The 16,345-nt window shown below is 40.9% G+C and overlaps 1 protein-coding gene across 1 annotated transcript in view; it reads left to right on the top strand.

Annotated features, from left to right (window-relative positions):
- The first annotated feature begins 471 nt into the window (after window positions 1-471).
- LOC122926132 (sulfotransferase 2B1-like) overlaps window positions 472-16,345 on the top strand; it is a 79,937-nt gene continuing 64,063 nt past the window's right edge. Inside the window, exon 1 of the mRNA XM_044277514.1 lies at window positions 472-607. Coding sequence (XP_044133449.1) covers window positions 472-607 — 136 coding nt within the window. The remainder of the gene's footprint in view (window positions 608-16,345) is intronic.

Below are 16,345 nucleotides of genomic sequence, written 5' to 3'. Positions count from 1 at the left end.
AAAATTAGATAGATTTTCATAGGTTGGGAATGATCATTTAGTCAACAGAGTTTCACTAGTTATTGTTCAGATCAACCATTATTGGCAGCACTTATTACTATGATTTTTTTTTATTGGAAATTATATGCCAAAGAATATTATAAAGTAACAGAAATTGATAAGTAATTGGAGTATTAAATTAAAATTGAGAACAGTTTCATACAGATGCGGTAAAGACAAGAACATGGCCTTGAAACAGTAATTACATTTGATGGTACCATGCAGTAATAAATAGTTGGTAGTTTATATCAAAGCATAATATCCATGTCTAACTGTCCAGGTGCTGTGGTTTCACTAGACAAAATGAGTAGATTGTAAGGAAGATAGAAAAGTGATATATAAAAAAAATTAAAATCATGATAAAAATCTGTAAAGAAGCGTCATGCTAAGGGCTGAAAAATTGAATCTGAATTTGTTCTTATTTCAGATAAAATGTCTTTTAAAGATTTTAATTACAAAGGAACCAAATTTGCTGTTGGAGTACACACAGAGGAATCTCTGGCCTATGTAGAAAATGAATTTGAAGTCCTTGATGATGACGTTTATAATGTTACCTATCCAAAATCTGGTAATTATATGAGGTATTATTGTTATATCTTTTCATAGTTCCTTTAAATTTCACAATTTTAATAGTTTTCGTTTTATTTTAGTTTATTTTCACTTTAGTCATCTACTTTTTCCCTTTATTTTTTGATTGCGCGCATGCCCTAATTCTTCCCCTGGCTGTCCCAGGGTATTTAAGGCATCTTTCCCAGTGGGAGGGATTTAGGTTGTCTAGCGTGTTAGTTCCAAGTGAAGGCATGCTATTGCTGTCTGCCTTCTCCTCTATTGAACTCTGCCTGTCTACCAATTCTGTCTCTCTGCTGCTTGACTCCACCACTGCATGTTTACCGTACTTACCCTTGCTGCCTGCTCTGAGCTCAGATTAATTTCATTGATTTGCATGAACACTGCCTGCCCTGACCTCTGTCTGTTTTCTGGCTAAGAGTATTGCTTTATCCCATGGTGCTTCACAGAGGTGTCTCTGACTCTCGTGGGTCAGTAGCCAACCACACTGAGACTATTCGAAGAGCAGCAGCCAGGGGCGGACTGCCCTGAACCCTAAAAGGACATTTCCAGGTGGGCGGACACTTGGTAGTCCACTTGAGCCCTCTTCACTACGGCAGGCTTGGTACATAATGGTCTGATGCTTCCAGTGTTATTAAACTTTGGGAGCATCAGGTATGGTACTTATGTACCTGGCCAGGGGACCACAGATGCCCTCTTGCTGTTTACCCTCATAGACCACTATATGAGGCAGTGTATAAAATATAAATGGTGCAGGGACTCTGGCATCTCAAGCCTCAGGCTAGAAGGGGCCTATGGCCTGCACCAGACAGCAACTAGGACTTAGATATAATATTTTTTTCTTTCCCAGCCACTTGGGGAACATACTTCTGGGAGCGATATAAGGGTCATTACTAGGGTATGTGCAGGCAGCGTGCAGAAGGTAGGGGTGGCTTGTAAATGTGACCCACATCTCACGTCCAAATCACCCTGCTCCATATCTTAATTAGAGACACTTAGAGGAGGACAGAGCGTGTCAGCTATCACCTTCTGATCACCATAGAAGGGAAACTTCTGGGGAAGTATATTGTGCTGCACTATGATATTTGGTTCTGATTAGACGGTATTTTTTGCTGCACTATGGTATTTCTGATTCCACCTACTTGTGTTGCCACACCTTCTGTCAATTTGGACCCACCTGTAACATGGGGTCACTTTTAGGTTTTTTTTCCAGGGCCACTTTAAATTCTCAGTCCTCCCCTGGTGGCAGCCTCGTGGCTCCCCTACAGTGAAGACCAGATCCCTGTATAGGGTGAAAAACCAAGGAATTGCCAGGATAACACCCTTAGGACTAGCCCAAAGTTAAACAGGTTGGTAACTTGGCACAGTGGGTCCATATCCACTGTCTGAAACACAAGTGTCTTCCACTTGGATGAGTAGGCCTAAAGAATGCCACAAAAACATTCCCCAGACCATAAGGCTGCCACTTCAGCTTGTGTTCTTCCAGCAACAATTGCAGGATCTTTGATCTGTGATGTTTCTTGCCTGACATACCCATGTCCATCTGTTTGATGAAGCCGAAAAAATGACTCATTGGAGAAGATAACCATTTGCCAACCATGGGAGGTCCAATTCTGATACAGCTGTGAAAATTAGGGCCTTTTCTGCCAGTGCAACTTAACTAGCTGAGATGCAGTGACCATCCGTCTGCTTTGAACCCCATATGCAGTGGGGTTTGCTGGAGCTTTGTTTTAGACACACATCTGGTAGCCCCCTGATCATTATGGGGGTGAGCTGCTCCATTGTAACATGTTGGTCTACCTTTCGTGGCCAATGTTCACATCAATGGCATATGGTGGTCCACAGTTTTCATGTCACTTTTTTGCAATAGTGCCATTTGTCCACTCACAATACACTTTCACCACAGCAGCATGAGAACAGTTCATCAACTTTGGAGTTTCAGAAATACTGTCACTCTTGACCCCAAAACTCTGATAAATTGCTCCTTTTATCCATGACAGCAACAAGGGATATGTTAGCAGACAACCTATAGCATACCTTATATACCCAACAAGCCAGCTTGACATGTGACTTTCTTCATGAGCTATGTGCTGCCGACATTGAAAGTAGGAACTGCTGGTATTGTACAAACCGGATTCCAAACAAGTTGGGACACTATACAAATCGTGAATAAAAACTGAATGCAATGATGTGGAGGTGCCAACTTCTAATATTTTATTCAGAATAGAACATAAATCACGGAACAAAAGTTTGAACTGAGAAAATGGACCATTTTAAGGGAAAAATATGTTGAATCAGAATTTTATAGTGTCAACAAATCCCCAAAAAGTTGGGACAAGGCCATTTTCACCACTGTGTGGCATCTCCCCTTCTTCTTACAACACTCAACAGACGTCTGGGGACCAAGGAGACCAGTTTCTCTAGTTTAGAAATAGGAATGCTCTCCATTATTGTCTAATACAGGCCTCTAACTGTTCAATCTTCTTGGCCCTTCTTTGTTGCACCTTCCTTTTTATGATGCGCCAAATGTTCTCTATAGGTGAAAGATCTGGACTGCAGACTGGCCATTTCAGTACCCGGATCCTTCTCCTACGCAGCCATGATGTTGTGATTGATGCAGAATGTGGTCTGGCATTATCTTGTTGAAAAATGCAGGGTCTTCCCTGAAAGAGATGACGTCTGGATGGGAGCAGATGTTGCTCTAGAACCTGAATATATTTTTCTGCATTGATGGTGCCTTTCCAGACATGCAAGCTGCCCATGCCACACGCACTCATGCAACCCCATACCATCAGAGATGCAGGCTTCTGAACTGAGCGTTGATAACAACTTGGGTTGTCCTTGTCCTCTTTGGTCCGGATGACATGGCGTCCCAGATTTCCAAAAAGAACTTTGAATCGTGACTCGTCTGACCACAGAACAGTCTTCCATTTTGCCACACTCCATATTAAATGATCCCTGGCCCAGTGAAAACGCCTGAGCTTGTGGATCTTGCTTAGAAATGGCTTCTTCTTTGCACTGTAGAGTTTCAGCTGGCAACGGCGGATGGCACGGTGGATTGTGTTCACTGACAATGGTTTCTGGAAAAATTCCTGAGCCCATTCTGTGATTTCCTTTACAGTAGCATTCCTGTTTGTGGTGCAGTGTCGTTTAAGGGCCCGGAGATCACGGGCATCCAGTATGGTTTTACGGCCTTGACCCTTACACACAGAGATTGTTCCAGATTCTCTGAATCTTCGGATGATGTTATGCACAGTTGATGATGATAGATGCAAAGTCTTTGCAATTATTCGCTGGGTAACACCTTTCTGATATTGCTCCACTATCTTTCTGCGCAACATTGTGGGAATTGGTGATCCTCTACCCATCTTGGCTTCTGAGAGACACTGCCACTCTGAGAGGCTCTTTTTATACCCAATCATGTTGCCAATTGACCTAATTAGTGTTAATTGGTCTTCCAGCTCTTCGTTATGCTCAAATTTACTTTTTCCAGCCTCTTATTGCTACTTGTCCCAACTTTTTGGGGATTTGTTGACACCATGAAAATTTTAATCAACGTATTTTTCCTTTAAAATGATACATTTACTCGGATTAAACGTTTGATCTGTCATCTACGTTCTATTACAAATAAAATATTAGAAGTTGGCATCTCCACATCATTGCATTCAGTTTTTATTCACAATTTGTTTAGTGTCCCAACTTTTTGGGAATCCGGTTTGTATTATTCCGGATTTTCTGCATGAAAATCCACTTGGTTCTGTGGCAATTTTTTGTCATTAGTAAGATTTTTTATTCCCTATGCTCATTAGTGTTATAATAGGCAGGTAGGAATGATTTGGTTCTGTGACATTTTTCATGCTGCTACTAGCTTGACTATATCATAAAAATAAAATAAAAAATGTGTACATCAACAAAGATATCAAGCAAAATGTATTTTCCAATACAGGCATATTTAATGTTGTGCACAGAAAGTGAGCAAAGCTCAGAGAGTGATATTAGCTTTGATTTCTGATGACAATACAGAAAGCTCCGATGATAGTGCCGTGTTGAACCCCAGTGCTAAAAAATTCAAAGTCAGTGATCAAAACTTGGAGAGTCAGCCTAGTACTAGTTTACAAGCACAAGAGCAGATAGACGCGGTACAATACCAAGAGGCCGAAGTCCTGATGGACCTTAGCTCAAAATTGGGAAACCCAAAGTACTCCTTTTGTTCCTGAAATTACCATTAACCCTGAAGTAACAATTGAATGTTACGAGGTGTTTGTGGATGCAAAACAGCCCAGATTTATGCTCTCTGAGTCCATATTATTATGTAAATAACGAGGTCTGGGAGTCACACAGAATGCTCCATACAAGTGTAGCTTCAAAGGATGAGTCTGTCTTTATTAGAACAAATGTAACATTTATAGGCCCCCACATATGATGGTGGTAATGAGCCAACCAGTCGAGATTTGTTTCGGGTCCGGTTTGGCAAATTCTGAAAAAGTTCGGTTTGAACCTGAATCAATTCGGGCTGAACCGAAGTTGCTCCAATTGCCCTGAAAGTTGGTATATAACCCCCTCTAGCCTCCTTGGACTTACAATTTTTTGGAAAACTTGTTACATCTTTTTTAATTTCTTTGCATTTATTTTCCCCTCCAACATCCTCCCCCTCCCTAAGCTCTGAAACACAATGACAGCAATAGTAAATGATGTCTGAGTGACACTGACATACATAGCTATTAGAGATGAGCGAATCGAATCAGACAAAGTGGAATTCGATCCAAATATCTGGAAAAATTTGATTTGCAACAAATGCGAATTTCCTCGCGCTTTGTGGTAACGAATCACAATTTTTCCTAAAATGGTCGCTACAATGGCGGCTACATGCATGCAGTCAATCAGCGGCTAGCCAGCCCTGTGATGTCACAGCCCTATAAATACGGCGGCCATCTTAGAGTCAGACATTTTCCAGCGTTCTGAGTACAGGGACAGACGTGTGAAGTAATTGGAAAAACCTCATTGTGACAAAAAATATGAAAAAACGATTTATAAGTGCAGGGAAAGGATAGGGAGGAATTATTGCACAGCCTCTTAGTGCAGGGAGAGACGTCAGAAGGCGCTGGGGACACTGCTAGAAAGGCGATTTACAAGTGCAGGGAAAGATTATTTGGGGATCCAAATAGCCATTATACAGTTCTTTCATTGCAGCAATTTGTTCTTGGGGTGCAAGTGCTATGTTGAAAAGCCTTTAGTGGCTTATATCTTTTCAAACAAGGAAAATATATACGCAGTTCACTTCTGCAGTTATACGTGTTGAAAGCGTATAGAAAGAAAAAAATATAAGCACTTCACTGGTGCAGTTATTTGTGGCAAAAGTGTTTTTTAGTGAAATAGGTCTCCCTCTCTTTCAAACGTGGTGATGGTGCACTGTTTTGAGTGACTCACCCTGTCACAACTAAAAATTTGTATAAAAAAGAAGAAAAACAGGCACTCACCATCTGGATTTTGAGTTAAGATGCACAAATATCTTTATTATACTTTTCCACATAAAATGAAAATTAAAATATAGAGCTACTGCTACTTTTTACGAACACTGGTGGAGGTAGTTTCTCGTCTCTGGACTGAAGATCACTATTTCATATATATACATATATATATATATATATATATATATATTGTACTACAATTATGTATATTACCAATATGTATATACTCTTAGGGGAATATATCTATGTATATAACCTAAAATCTCACAAAAATATTGTGCCTATATTCACACCATTTATTATGAATGTTTGATAGCTGAGTACATGGTAAAAAGCTGAATACATATAGCTTAGTGCATATTCTACATCTTCGCAAATTCTCAAAGTGCCGATATTCGCAATAAAATTTATGATTAGAATATTTGCGATCAACACTAACCATCGTATAGGTGATCAACAACAATACACAGGCCAGCACACAAAAGTATCTGTGAGGCAGGGGCGTTGCTAGGGTCTCTAAAGATCTGGGGCCCAAGCCCCAATGGATATGGGCCAGTTCTCTAAATCAACCCTCCCCCATACTTTCCTGTACATGCTATACAGTAGCACATACCTGACACATCCAGTGCCTCCCAGGTGATGTCCCCTCTGATGTAGATCTTTTCTGTCATTATCTTCTCTATTCGGTTCGGGCAACTTCTTTCAGCCGCGCCTCGTCTCTGCAGAGGGTGACACACAGACATCTTAGCTTCCTCACGTTTCTATCATAATCCCCCAACCTGAAGTCCCCACAGTATCATCCTGCTGCTCGCTGTGTTCCCCAATACCCCCAAATACTATCCTGAAGAAAAATTACTGTCCCCCATAGTAATAGTGCTCCTCATAGTCCCACCAATAGTAATTCCCTTCTAGAATGCCCTCATTAGTAATACTGCCTCCTACAGTGCCCTCAACCGTGATAACGCTCCCCAAGAATGCCTCCATTAGTAGAAGAGCCTTCCAGCATTAATAATGCCCTCACAGAGTCCCTAGTAGAAATAAGGCCCTCTATTGTTTCCCCAGTGGTAATAAATCTCTCTACAGACCCTTCAGTAGTAATAAGGCCCCCATAGTGCTCTTAGTAGAAATAAGGCATATCTATATGTCCCGCCTATAGAGCCCCCAGTAGTAATAAGAATGCCTATAATGACCCCTGAATTTACAATACCCCTACAGTGCCCCCAGTATTTATAATGCCTCCTACTGTTATAATGCTCACTATGAAGTGCCCCCAGTATTTATAATGTCCCCTGCAGTGCCCCCTGTAGTTATATTCCTCCCTCCACCATACAGTCCCATGTAAATACCATCACACATCTCTCTTGCCCCTCCAAAATACAGTCCCATGTAAATAACATCACTCCCACTCCTCTCCCTTCAGCCCCTCCAATATATAGTCCCATGTAAATAACACTATTTCCCTCCCTCCACCATATAGTCCCATGTAAATAACATCACACCATCTCTCTAGCCTACTCCAATATACAATCACATGTAAAAAACATCCCTATCTATCTACAACCCCCTCCAAAATACAGTCCCATGTAAATAACATCACCTCCTCCCCAGCTGCCTTTAACATACAGTCTTTTACATAAAGTATTTTTATAGTATTTTATAAAGTGCAGATTCAAGAGTTCATAAATGAGTATTACACACACAGCCTAATAGTATGGCTATGAAGAGTACAGATCAAATAACATATGAAAGAAAAAAAAAATATATAAGCGATCCAGTATAATACAAAGTATATAGGCAAATGTGTATATAGTTCTAATCAAATTATTGTGTCCCCGCCTCAGGTTTCGCCGCCTGCTTTCTCAAGGGTTACCTCTTGCTTTACGTGTTTGTTCGATCACCAATAGTGTTGAGTGAGCATGCTCGGCCGAACACGAGTTCGGCTCGAGCATCACTATGCTCAGCCGAACACCACGAGTCAGTGTATTTAAATCTAATTCAGACTCTATTTTTATGCAGAAGATCGCTGTACAGTGAGGGAATCCCTCAGTGTGAGTCAACGGCAGGAGTCCCTGCTCTGACTCCATATACAGGTCCTTCTCAAAAAATTAGCATATTGTGATAAAGTTCATTATTTTCTGTAATGTACTGATAAACATTAGACTTTCATATATTTTAGATTCATTACACACAACTGAAGTAGTTCAAGCCTTTTATTGTTTTAATATTGATGATTTTGGCATACAGCTCATGAAAACCCAAATTTCCTATCTAAAAAAATTAGCATATTTCATCCGACCAATAAAAGAAAAGTGTTTTTAATACAAAAAAAGTCAACCTTCAAATAATTATGTTCAGTTATGCACTCAATACTTGGTCGGGAATCCTTTTGCAGAAATGGCTGCTTCAATGCTACGTGGCATGGAGGCAATCAGCCTGTGGCACTGCTGAGGTGTTATGGAGGCCCAGGATGCTTCGATAGCGGCCTTAAGCTCATCCAGAGTGTTGGGTCTTGCGTCTCTCAACTTTCTCTTCCCAATATCCCACAGATTCTCTATGGGGTTCAGGTCAGGAGAGTTGGCAGGCCAATTGAGCACAGTAATACCATGGTCAATAAACCATTTACCAGTGGTTTTGGCACTGAGCAGGTGCCAGGTTGTGCTGAAAAATGAAATCTTCATCTCCATAAAGCTTTTCAGCAGATGGAAGCATGAAGTGCTCCAAAATCTCCTGATAGCTAGCTGCATTGACCCTGCCCTTGATAAAACACAGTGGACCAACACCAGCAGCTGACATGGCACCCCAGACCATCACTGACTGTGGGTACTTGACACTGGACTTCAGGCATTTTGGCATTTCCCTCTCCCCAGTCTTCCTCCAGACTCTGGCACCTTGATTTCCGAATGACATGCAAAATTTGCTTTCATCCGAAAAAAGTACTTTGGACCACTGAGCAACAGTCCAGTGCTGCTTCTCTGTAGCCCAGGTCAGGCGCTTCTGCCGCTGTTTCTGGTTCAAAAGTGGCTTGACCTGGGAAATGCGGCACCTGCACACGCCTGTACACGGTGGCTCTGGATGTTTCTACTCCAGACTCAGTCCACTGCTTCCGCAGGTCCCCCAAGGTCTGGATTCGGTCCTTCTCCACAATCTTCCTCAGGGTCCGGTCACCTCTTCTCGTTGTGCAGCGTTTTCTGCCACACTTTTTCCTTCCCACAGACTTCTCACTGAGGTGCCTTGATACAGCACTCTGGGAAGAGCCTATTCGTTCAGAAATTTCTTTCTGTGTCTTACCCTCTTGCTTGAGGGTGTCAATGATGGCCTTCTGGACAGCAGTCAGGTCGGCAGTCTTACCCATGATTGCGGTTTTGAGTAATGAACCAGGCTGGGAGTTTTTAAAAGCCTCAGGAATCTTTTGCAGGTGTTTAGAGTTAATTAGTTGATTCAGATGATTAGGTTAATAGCTCGTTTAGAGAACCTTTTCATGATATGCTAATTTTTTGAGATAGGAATTTTGGGTTTTCATGAGCTGTATGCCAAAATCATCAATATTAAAACAATAAAAGGCTTGAACTACTTCAGTTGGTGTGTAATGAATCTAAAATATATGAAAGTCTCATGTTTATCAGTACATTACAGAAAATAATGAACTTTATCACAATATGCTAATTTTTTGAGAAGGACCTGTATAGCTATGTCCATATATGGAGTCAGTGCTTTGGGACACCCCAATGTATTTAAATCTAATTTAGCCTGTATTTCAGAAAATTTTCTGCAGCGATTCGAACTCACAACCTTTAGCGGCAAGGCACTTAACCACTCACCTATAATAGCTGCATAGCTAGTTACTTGAAAAAAAAAGAGACTTCTACTGTACTGTACTGAGACCTATACAGTAGAAGTCTCATATTGTATTTTTTTTTTATTAGCTGGCTATGCAGCTATAAGGTGTAGTGGTTAAAGTTCTGGGCTATGATGCAAAAGGTTGTGAGTTCAAATCCCAGCAGATACATTTCAGAAATAGAGACTAAATTAAATTTATATGTCTTTTAGTAATTGTAAAAATGTATGGCACTAAATAAATGTGTGATTACTAATATATATATATATATATATATATATATATAATTTTTTTTAAATTACTAAATATATATATATATATATATATATATATGACGCCTGATGAATTCCGGGCTATTGATGAGTTGTGCAACAACGGTTCCCTCACTGTCAAACCGGCAGATAAGGGGGGAGCCGTTGTTGTTATGAATACAGAATGGTATGTTTCTGAGCTCTATAGACAATTAGGTGATGATAAAGTCTATAGATGTCTCAATCACAACCCCAAATTTGATGTGTTAAGAGTAATCCAAATATTTTGGACACTGCCAAGTCAGATGGCCTGATTGATGGACCTCTATATACCTATTTACTGGTGACACATCCGAAGACGCCGCTGATATACGTGTTGCCCAAAATTCACAAGTCTCTCGTTAACCCTACCCATAGTATCGAGTAGAGATTCTGTTTTTTCTAACATCGCCATCTTTTTAGACAAAATTTTACGACATTTTGCTGCTGTTTCTAAGTCATTCATATGTGACAAAGGAGATTTTCTGGAGAACACCTCCAAAGTATCAGTGACTCCAAATACCATACTGGCATCCTTCGATGTGACCAGCATCTACACCTCTATCAATCATGATAGAGGTGTTCAGGGCTGTTCGGAGATGCCTTATGAAAACACATTACACGGATGAGTGCAAAGAGTTTATCATTGATCTTCTCAGTGTTGTTTTGAAGTATTATTATTTTGCTTTTAAAGATGGCTACTATCTGCAATTACGTGGAACCGCAATGGGTTATAATATGGCACCAACTTAAGCCAATGTCTTCATGTCAGATCTGGAGGCAAGGCACATCTATGTCTCCCACCACTTCAGCCATGTGCTGGGGTGGTGGAGATATATAGATGATGTGTTTGTCATCTGGAATGGCACTGAGGATGAATTGGTGGAGTTTCACCATTTCCTTAATGGGGTTTATCCTGAGATTCAATTTACCCTTACTCACTCCACTAAACAGGTTCAGTTCTTGGACACCATGGTTAGAATTCAGGACAACATGTTAACAAACGATCTTTACACCAAACCAACCGATTGTAATAAACTTTTAAGGTTTGAGAGTTGTCATCCGCACTCTATGATCAAGTCATTACCATGCAGTCAATTTCTCAGAGTTCAGTGTATTGTTAGAGATCCTGAGGTATGTGATCATAGACTGTCTGAGATGTCTGATAGGTTTGTTCGAAGAGGGTACCCTAAAAAGCTGGTCCGGAGGCACCTGAACACACTGGGGTCTGATGCCTCTGGAACAACTAGACAAGTTACCATTGACAGGGTCCCCTTTATTTCTACTTTTACATAGGGTAGTTATCACATAGCAGGGGTAATCAAAAAACATTGGCCTATTTTGAAGAACAATTTAGCCAAGTCAAAGAATTCTCTGCCCCTCCTTTAATGTCATACAGAAGGTCCCCCAATCTACGTGACAAACTTGTCAGAGCAGATGTGGTGGGGGACAAAACATTGAGTCAGACCTACATAAGTATTAAAAGAAATGGATGCTTCCCATGTTTGAGTTGTGTCAATTGCAGTTATATGTTGAAAGGTGACAAATTTGTACATCCCATCTCAAACACTCAGTTTGAGATCCGTCGTTATTTAACATGTATTAGTACATTTGTTATCTATTTGCTTCAATGTCTGTGTGGCCTCCTATATGTAGGAGAAACCACTTTGGATTTAAAAACACGACTCAACCAAGATAGGTACACGATACGACAGAAAAGGAAGGATCTTCCTGTGTCCAAGCACTTTGCGGATGTTGGACATAGAGAAAAATATATTAAATTCAGAATCATAGATCATATTCCCCCTCTAAAAAGAGGAAGTAATAGAGAGTTGACATTAAAATGACGTGAACTAGTATGGATACACCGGTTACATACACTTAAACCCGATGGTCTTAACACAGTATTTAAATGGGATCTCTTTAATAAATAGGTACAGATTGCTACGTTACTGTGGAGGATATGAATACGTTGGAATAAGACTGTCATCAATTAGACACACAAAAAAACGTACTCATATCCAAGAGTAACACCACTCATAGATGTAACCACTGATGTCCAAAGATTCTTCATGTGAATAAAACAAGGCTATGTTGCGCGGAGACAAGGAACCACTTCTGGTATCGCTAGCCAGATAAGGACACATGAAGAATCTTTGGACATCAGTGGTTCCATCTAAGAGTAGTGTTACTCTTGGATATGAGTTTGTTTTTTTGTGTGTCTAATTGATGACAGTCTTATTTCTGCAGTGGTGGTGTTATTTGGATAGCCGGAGTGGGCCACAGTGTACCACTTTCGGATGTCATCACAATAACAGTAGTGGATGGATCCACTTTTGTGGCTCCTCTCTTACGTTGCACCATTTTTACACTGCAGTTAAGAGGGAAGGGCGAGCCCCACCTCGGTCATCTGAAGTGTGAATTTGTGTATTGGGACAATAGATGGCACGATATTGAGCTTCTGATCAACCGATAGTGGCCTGTTGGTTGACAATTTAGCTCATCTGTGTCGCGTAGTTACCGTAATGGTTGCCGCCGCGTCATAATACGTGCCACCCTAGTTCTCTGTAATACATTGTGCCTAGTATGATTGATCCTTCAACCCGCTGATTTCATTGCGGTGTTAATCTAGATGGTCCCACTGATGTTGTTTTTCCTATATCTAAGTATAGTAAATAAACTGTTCTTGGTCACCACGGTGACCGGACACACCCCTGATGTGTATTGGCAGATGCAGAGTCACATTGTCTGCTCCTTCCCCCTCTTATGCGTGTGACGTGTTCTCAGTCATCACGTCCCAGATCACGTGAATGGGAGTTCGTAGCTGCGCCGCTCGTGGCGCTCATGCCGCTCGTGCCGGGGAGGATGGGGCGGGTTGTCTGGCTCTGCGCCTGCGCAGTGCACATGCAGGGACGCCAGATACATGCGGTCACACTGAACCACCAATGGTAAGATATTTTAATCAAACAATATTCTAAGTTGATACAGCTGTAGTTTTAACAACTGCAGATGATTTTTTAACCCCTTAGTCACCAGCACGAGCACTTTAGCACTGAGACACAAGTCTACAAATCTATTTTTATAAAGATGTGATACGAAAAATATGCATTCACTGTGTTTATGAACCTTTCACAGTATGAGTTATTTGGTTTTTAATGTATTTATGCACTTTTGTACTGAGAATATTTATAATGCTTCTGATGTCATGTGATCATGCGTTATATCCATTATGTGTTCAATTATCTACTTAATTTGCACCATGTGATTTGTTTGCACTTTTGGCATTTGGGTATATATACCCAGTTTTAATACTATTGCATTGATTGACAAAGGCCTCATTAAGTAGGCCGAAACGTTGCCTGGGAAATAAATTTGGGTCATCGCCCCCTCACAAGAATTTGGAGTGCTGCCTCGTTCTTTGGATGTATCTACAGTGGAGGAGAAGCCAGCCTTCCTTGAGGAGTTGCACCCTATTCACACCGTCTGACTATGCTGCTGCTCTATCTGTGTTGTTTTTATATATATATACAGTACAGACCAAAAGTTTGGACACCCCTCATTCAAAGAGTTTTCTTTATTTTCATGACTATGGAAATTGTAGATTCACACTGAAGGCATCAAAACTATGAATTAACACATGTGGAATTATATACATAACAAAAAAGTGTGAAACAACTGAAAATATGTCATATTCTAGGTTCTTCAAAGTAGCCACCTTTTGCTTTGATTACTGCTTTGCACACTCTTGGCATTCTCTTGATGAGCTTCAAGAGGTAGTCACCTGAAATGGTTTTCACTTCACAGGTGTGCCCTGTCAGGTTTAATAAGTGGGATTTCTTGCCTTATAAATGGGGTTGGGACCATCAGTTGCGTTGTGGAGAAGTCAGGTGGATACACAGCTGATAGTCTTACTGAATAGACTGTTAGAATTTGTATTATGGCAAGAAAAAAGCAGCTAAGTAAAGAAAAACGAGTGGCCATCATTACTTTAAAAAAAATGAAGGTCAGTCAGTCTGAAAAATTAGGAAAACTTTGAAAGTGTCCCCAAGTGCAGTCACAAAAACCATCAAGCGCTACAAAGAAACTGGCTCACATGCGGACCGCACCAGAAAAAGGAAGACCAAGAGTCACCTCTGCTGCGGAGGATAAGTTCATCCGAGTCACCAGCCTCAGAAATCGCAGGTTAACAGCAGCTCAGATTAGAGACCAGGCAATGCCACACAGAGTTCTAGCAGCAGACACATCTCTAGAACAACTGTTAAGAGGAGACTGTGTGAATCAGGCCTTCATGGTAGAATATCTGCTAGGAAACCACTGCTAAGGACAGGCAACAAGCAGAAGAGACTTGTTTAGGCTAAAGAACACAAGGAATGGACATTAAACCAGTGGAAATCTGTGCTTTGTTCTGATGAGTCCAAATTTGAGATCTTTGGTTCCAACCACCGTGTCTTTGTGCGACGCAGAAAAGGTGAACGGATGGGCTCTACATGCCTGGTTCCCACCGTGAAGCATGGAGGAGGAGGTGTGATGGTGTGGGGGTGCTTTGCTGGTGACACTGTTGGGGATTTATTCACAATTGAAGGCATACTGAACCAGCATGGCTACCACAACATCTTGCAGCGGCATGCTATTCCATCCGGTTTGCGTTTAGTTGGACCATCATTTATTTTTCAACAGGACAATGACCCCAAACACACCTCCAGGCTGTGTAAGGGCTATTTGACCATGAAGGAGAGTGATGGGGTGCTGCGCCAGATGACTTGGCCTCCACAGTCACCGGACCTGAACCCAATCGAGATGGTTTGGGGTGAGCTGGACCGCAGAGTGAAGGCAAAAGGGCCAACAAGTGCTAAGCATCTCTGGGAACTCCTTCAAGACTGTTGGAAGACCATTTCAGGTGACTACCTCTTGAACCTCATCAAGAGAATGCCAAGAGTATGCAAAGCAATAATCAAAGCAAAAAGTGGCTACTGAGAAGGTGTGTCCAAACTTTTGGTCTGTACTGTATATATATATATATATTATTTTTTTTAATTTTTTTAATTTATTTTTTATTTTTTAGTAATAACACATTTATTTTGTGCCATACGTTTTTCACAATTACTAAAAAACATAAAATATATAAATTTAATCTCTATTTCAGAAAAGTTTCTGCTGGTATTTGACCTCCCAAGCTTGCACATTAGCGGCAAAGACGTTAAGCACTACACTATACAGCTACATGTTAACCTGCACAGAAATTTAAAATAAGTCTTCTGCTGAATAGGAATACTCACTAAATCAGAAACTACTATGAGGTTTTTCTGTCATAGTTTTAAATTCAGCTTTATAGATGAGTGGATAAGGTCCTTGCCTCTAATGTACAAGCTTGGGAGTTTGAATCCTGGCAGAATTTTTTTAGAAATTAGATTTAAATACACTGGGGTGTCCCCAAGAACTGACTCCTTATATGGATATAGCTATATATGGAGTCAGAGCCGAACTCCTAAGCCGAACTAGAGTCCCGACACCCTACCCTCTTCAGAGCAGGGGGTGCCTGGGGTTCTCCCATTGACTTCCACCCAAGCATCGCGAAGTGTTCTACTCGAGCACACAAGCACTTTGGTACTCGCTCAAAACTAGTCACCACCACTGTGTTGGTTTTTTTAACCGTTTTTAATTTATTTGTGTATGCCAATCATGTCTGTGATACATGTTTTATAAAAATGTTATACTATAATCATGATAGATGTGTGATTTGCTTGTTATTTATTGTTGAACCACATATACTTCGATTAGTGTTCTTTGCCTTCAACATACAGTCCCATGTAAATAGCAACACTCCCTCCCACAGCCGCCTTCAACATACAGTCGAATGTAAATAACATCACTCTCTCCCACAGACGCCTCCAACATACAGTCCCATGTAAATAACATCATCCCCTCCCACAGCCGCCTTCAACATACAGTCCCATGTAAATATCACCCTGCCCAATCCGCCTCCAACATTCTGTCCCATGTAAATAACATCACTCCCTACTATAGCCACCATCAATAAACATTCCCATTTAAATAACATCACCCTCTCCCCAGCCACCTCCAACACACAGTTCCATGTAAAAAACATCACTCCCTTCAGCACTAACATGCAGTCCCAGTTAAATAAC

This window comes from Bufo gargarizans, chromosome 2, assembly GCF_014858855.1.
Source record: "Bufo gargarizans isolate SCDJY-AF-19 chromosome 2, ASM1485885v1, whole genome shotgun sequence".
Lineage (NCBI taxonomy): Eukaryota > Metazoa > Chordata > Amphibia > Anura > Bufonidae > Bufo > Bufo gargarizans.
The sequence above is the reverse complement of the archived record's forward strand: the minus strand, read 5'-3'. Positions and strand labels throughout refer to the sequence as shown.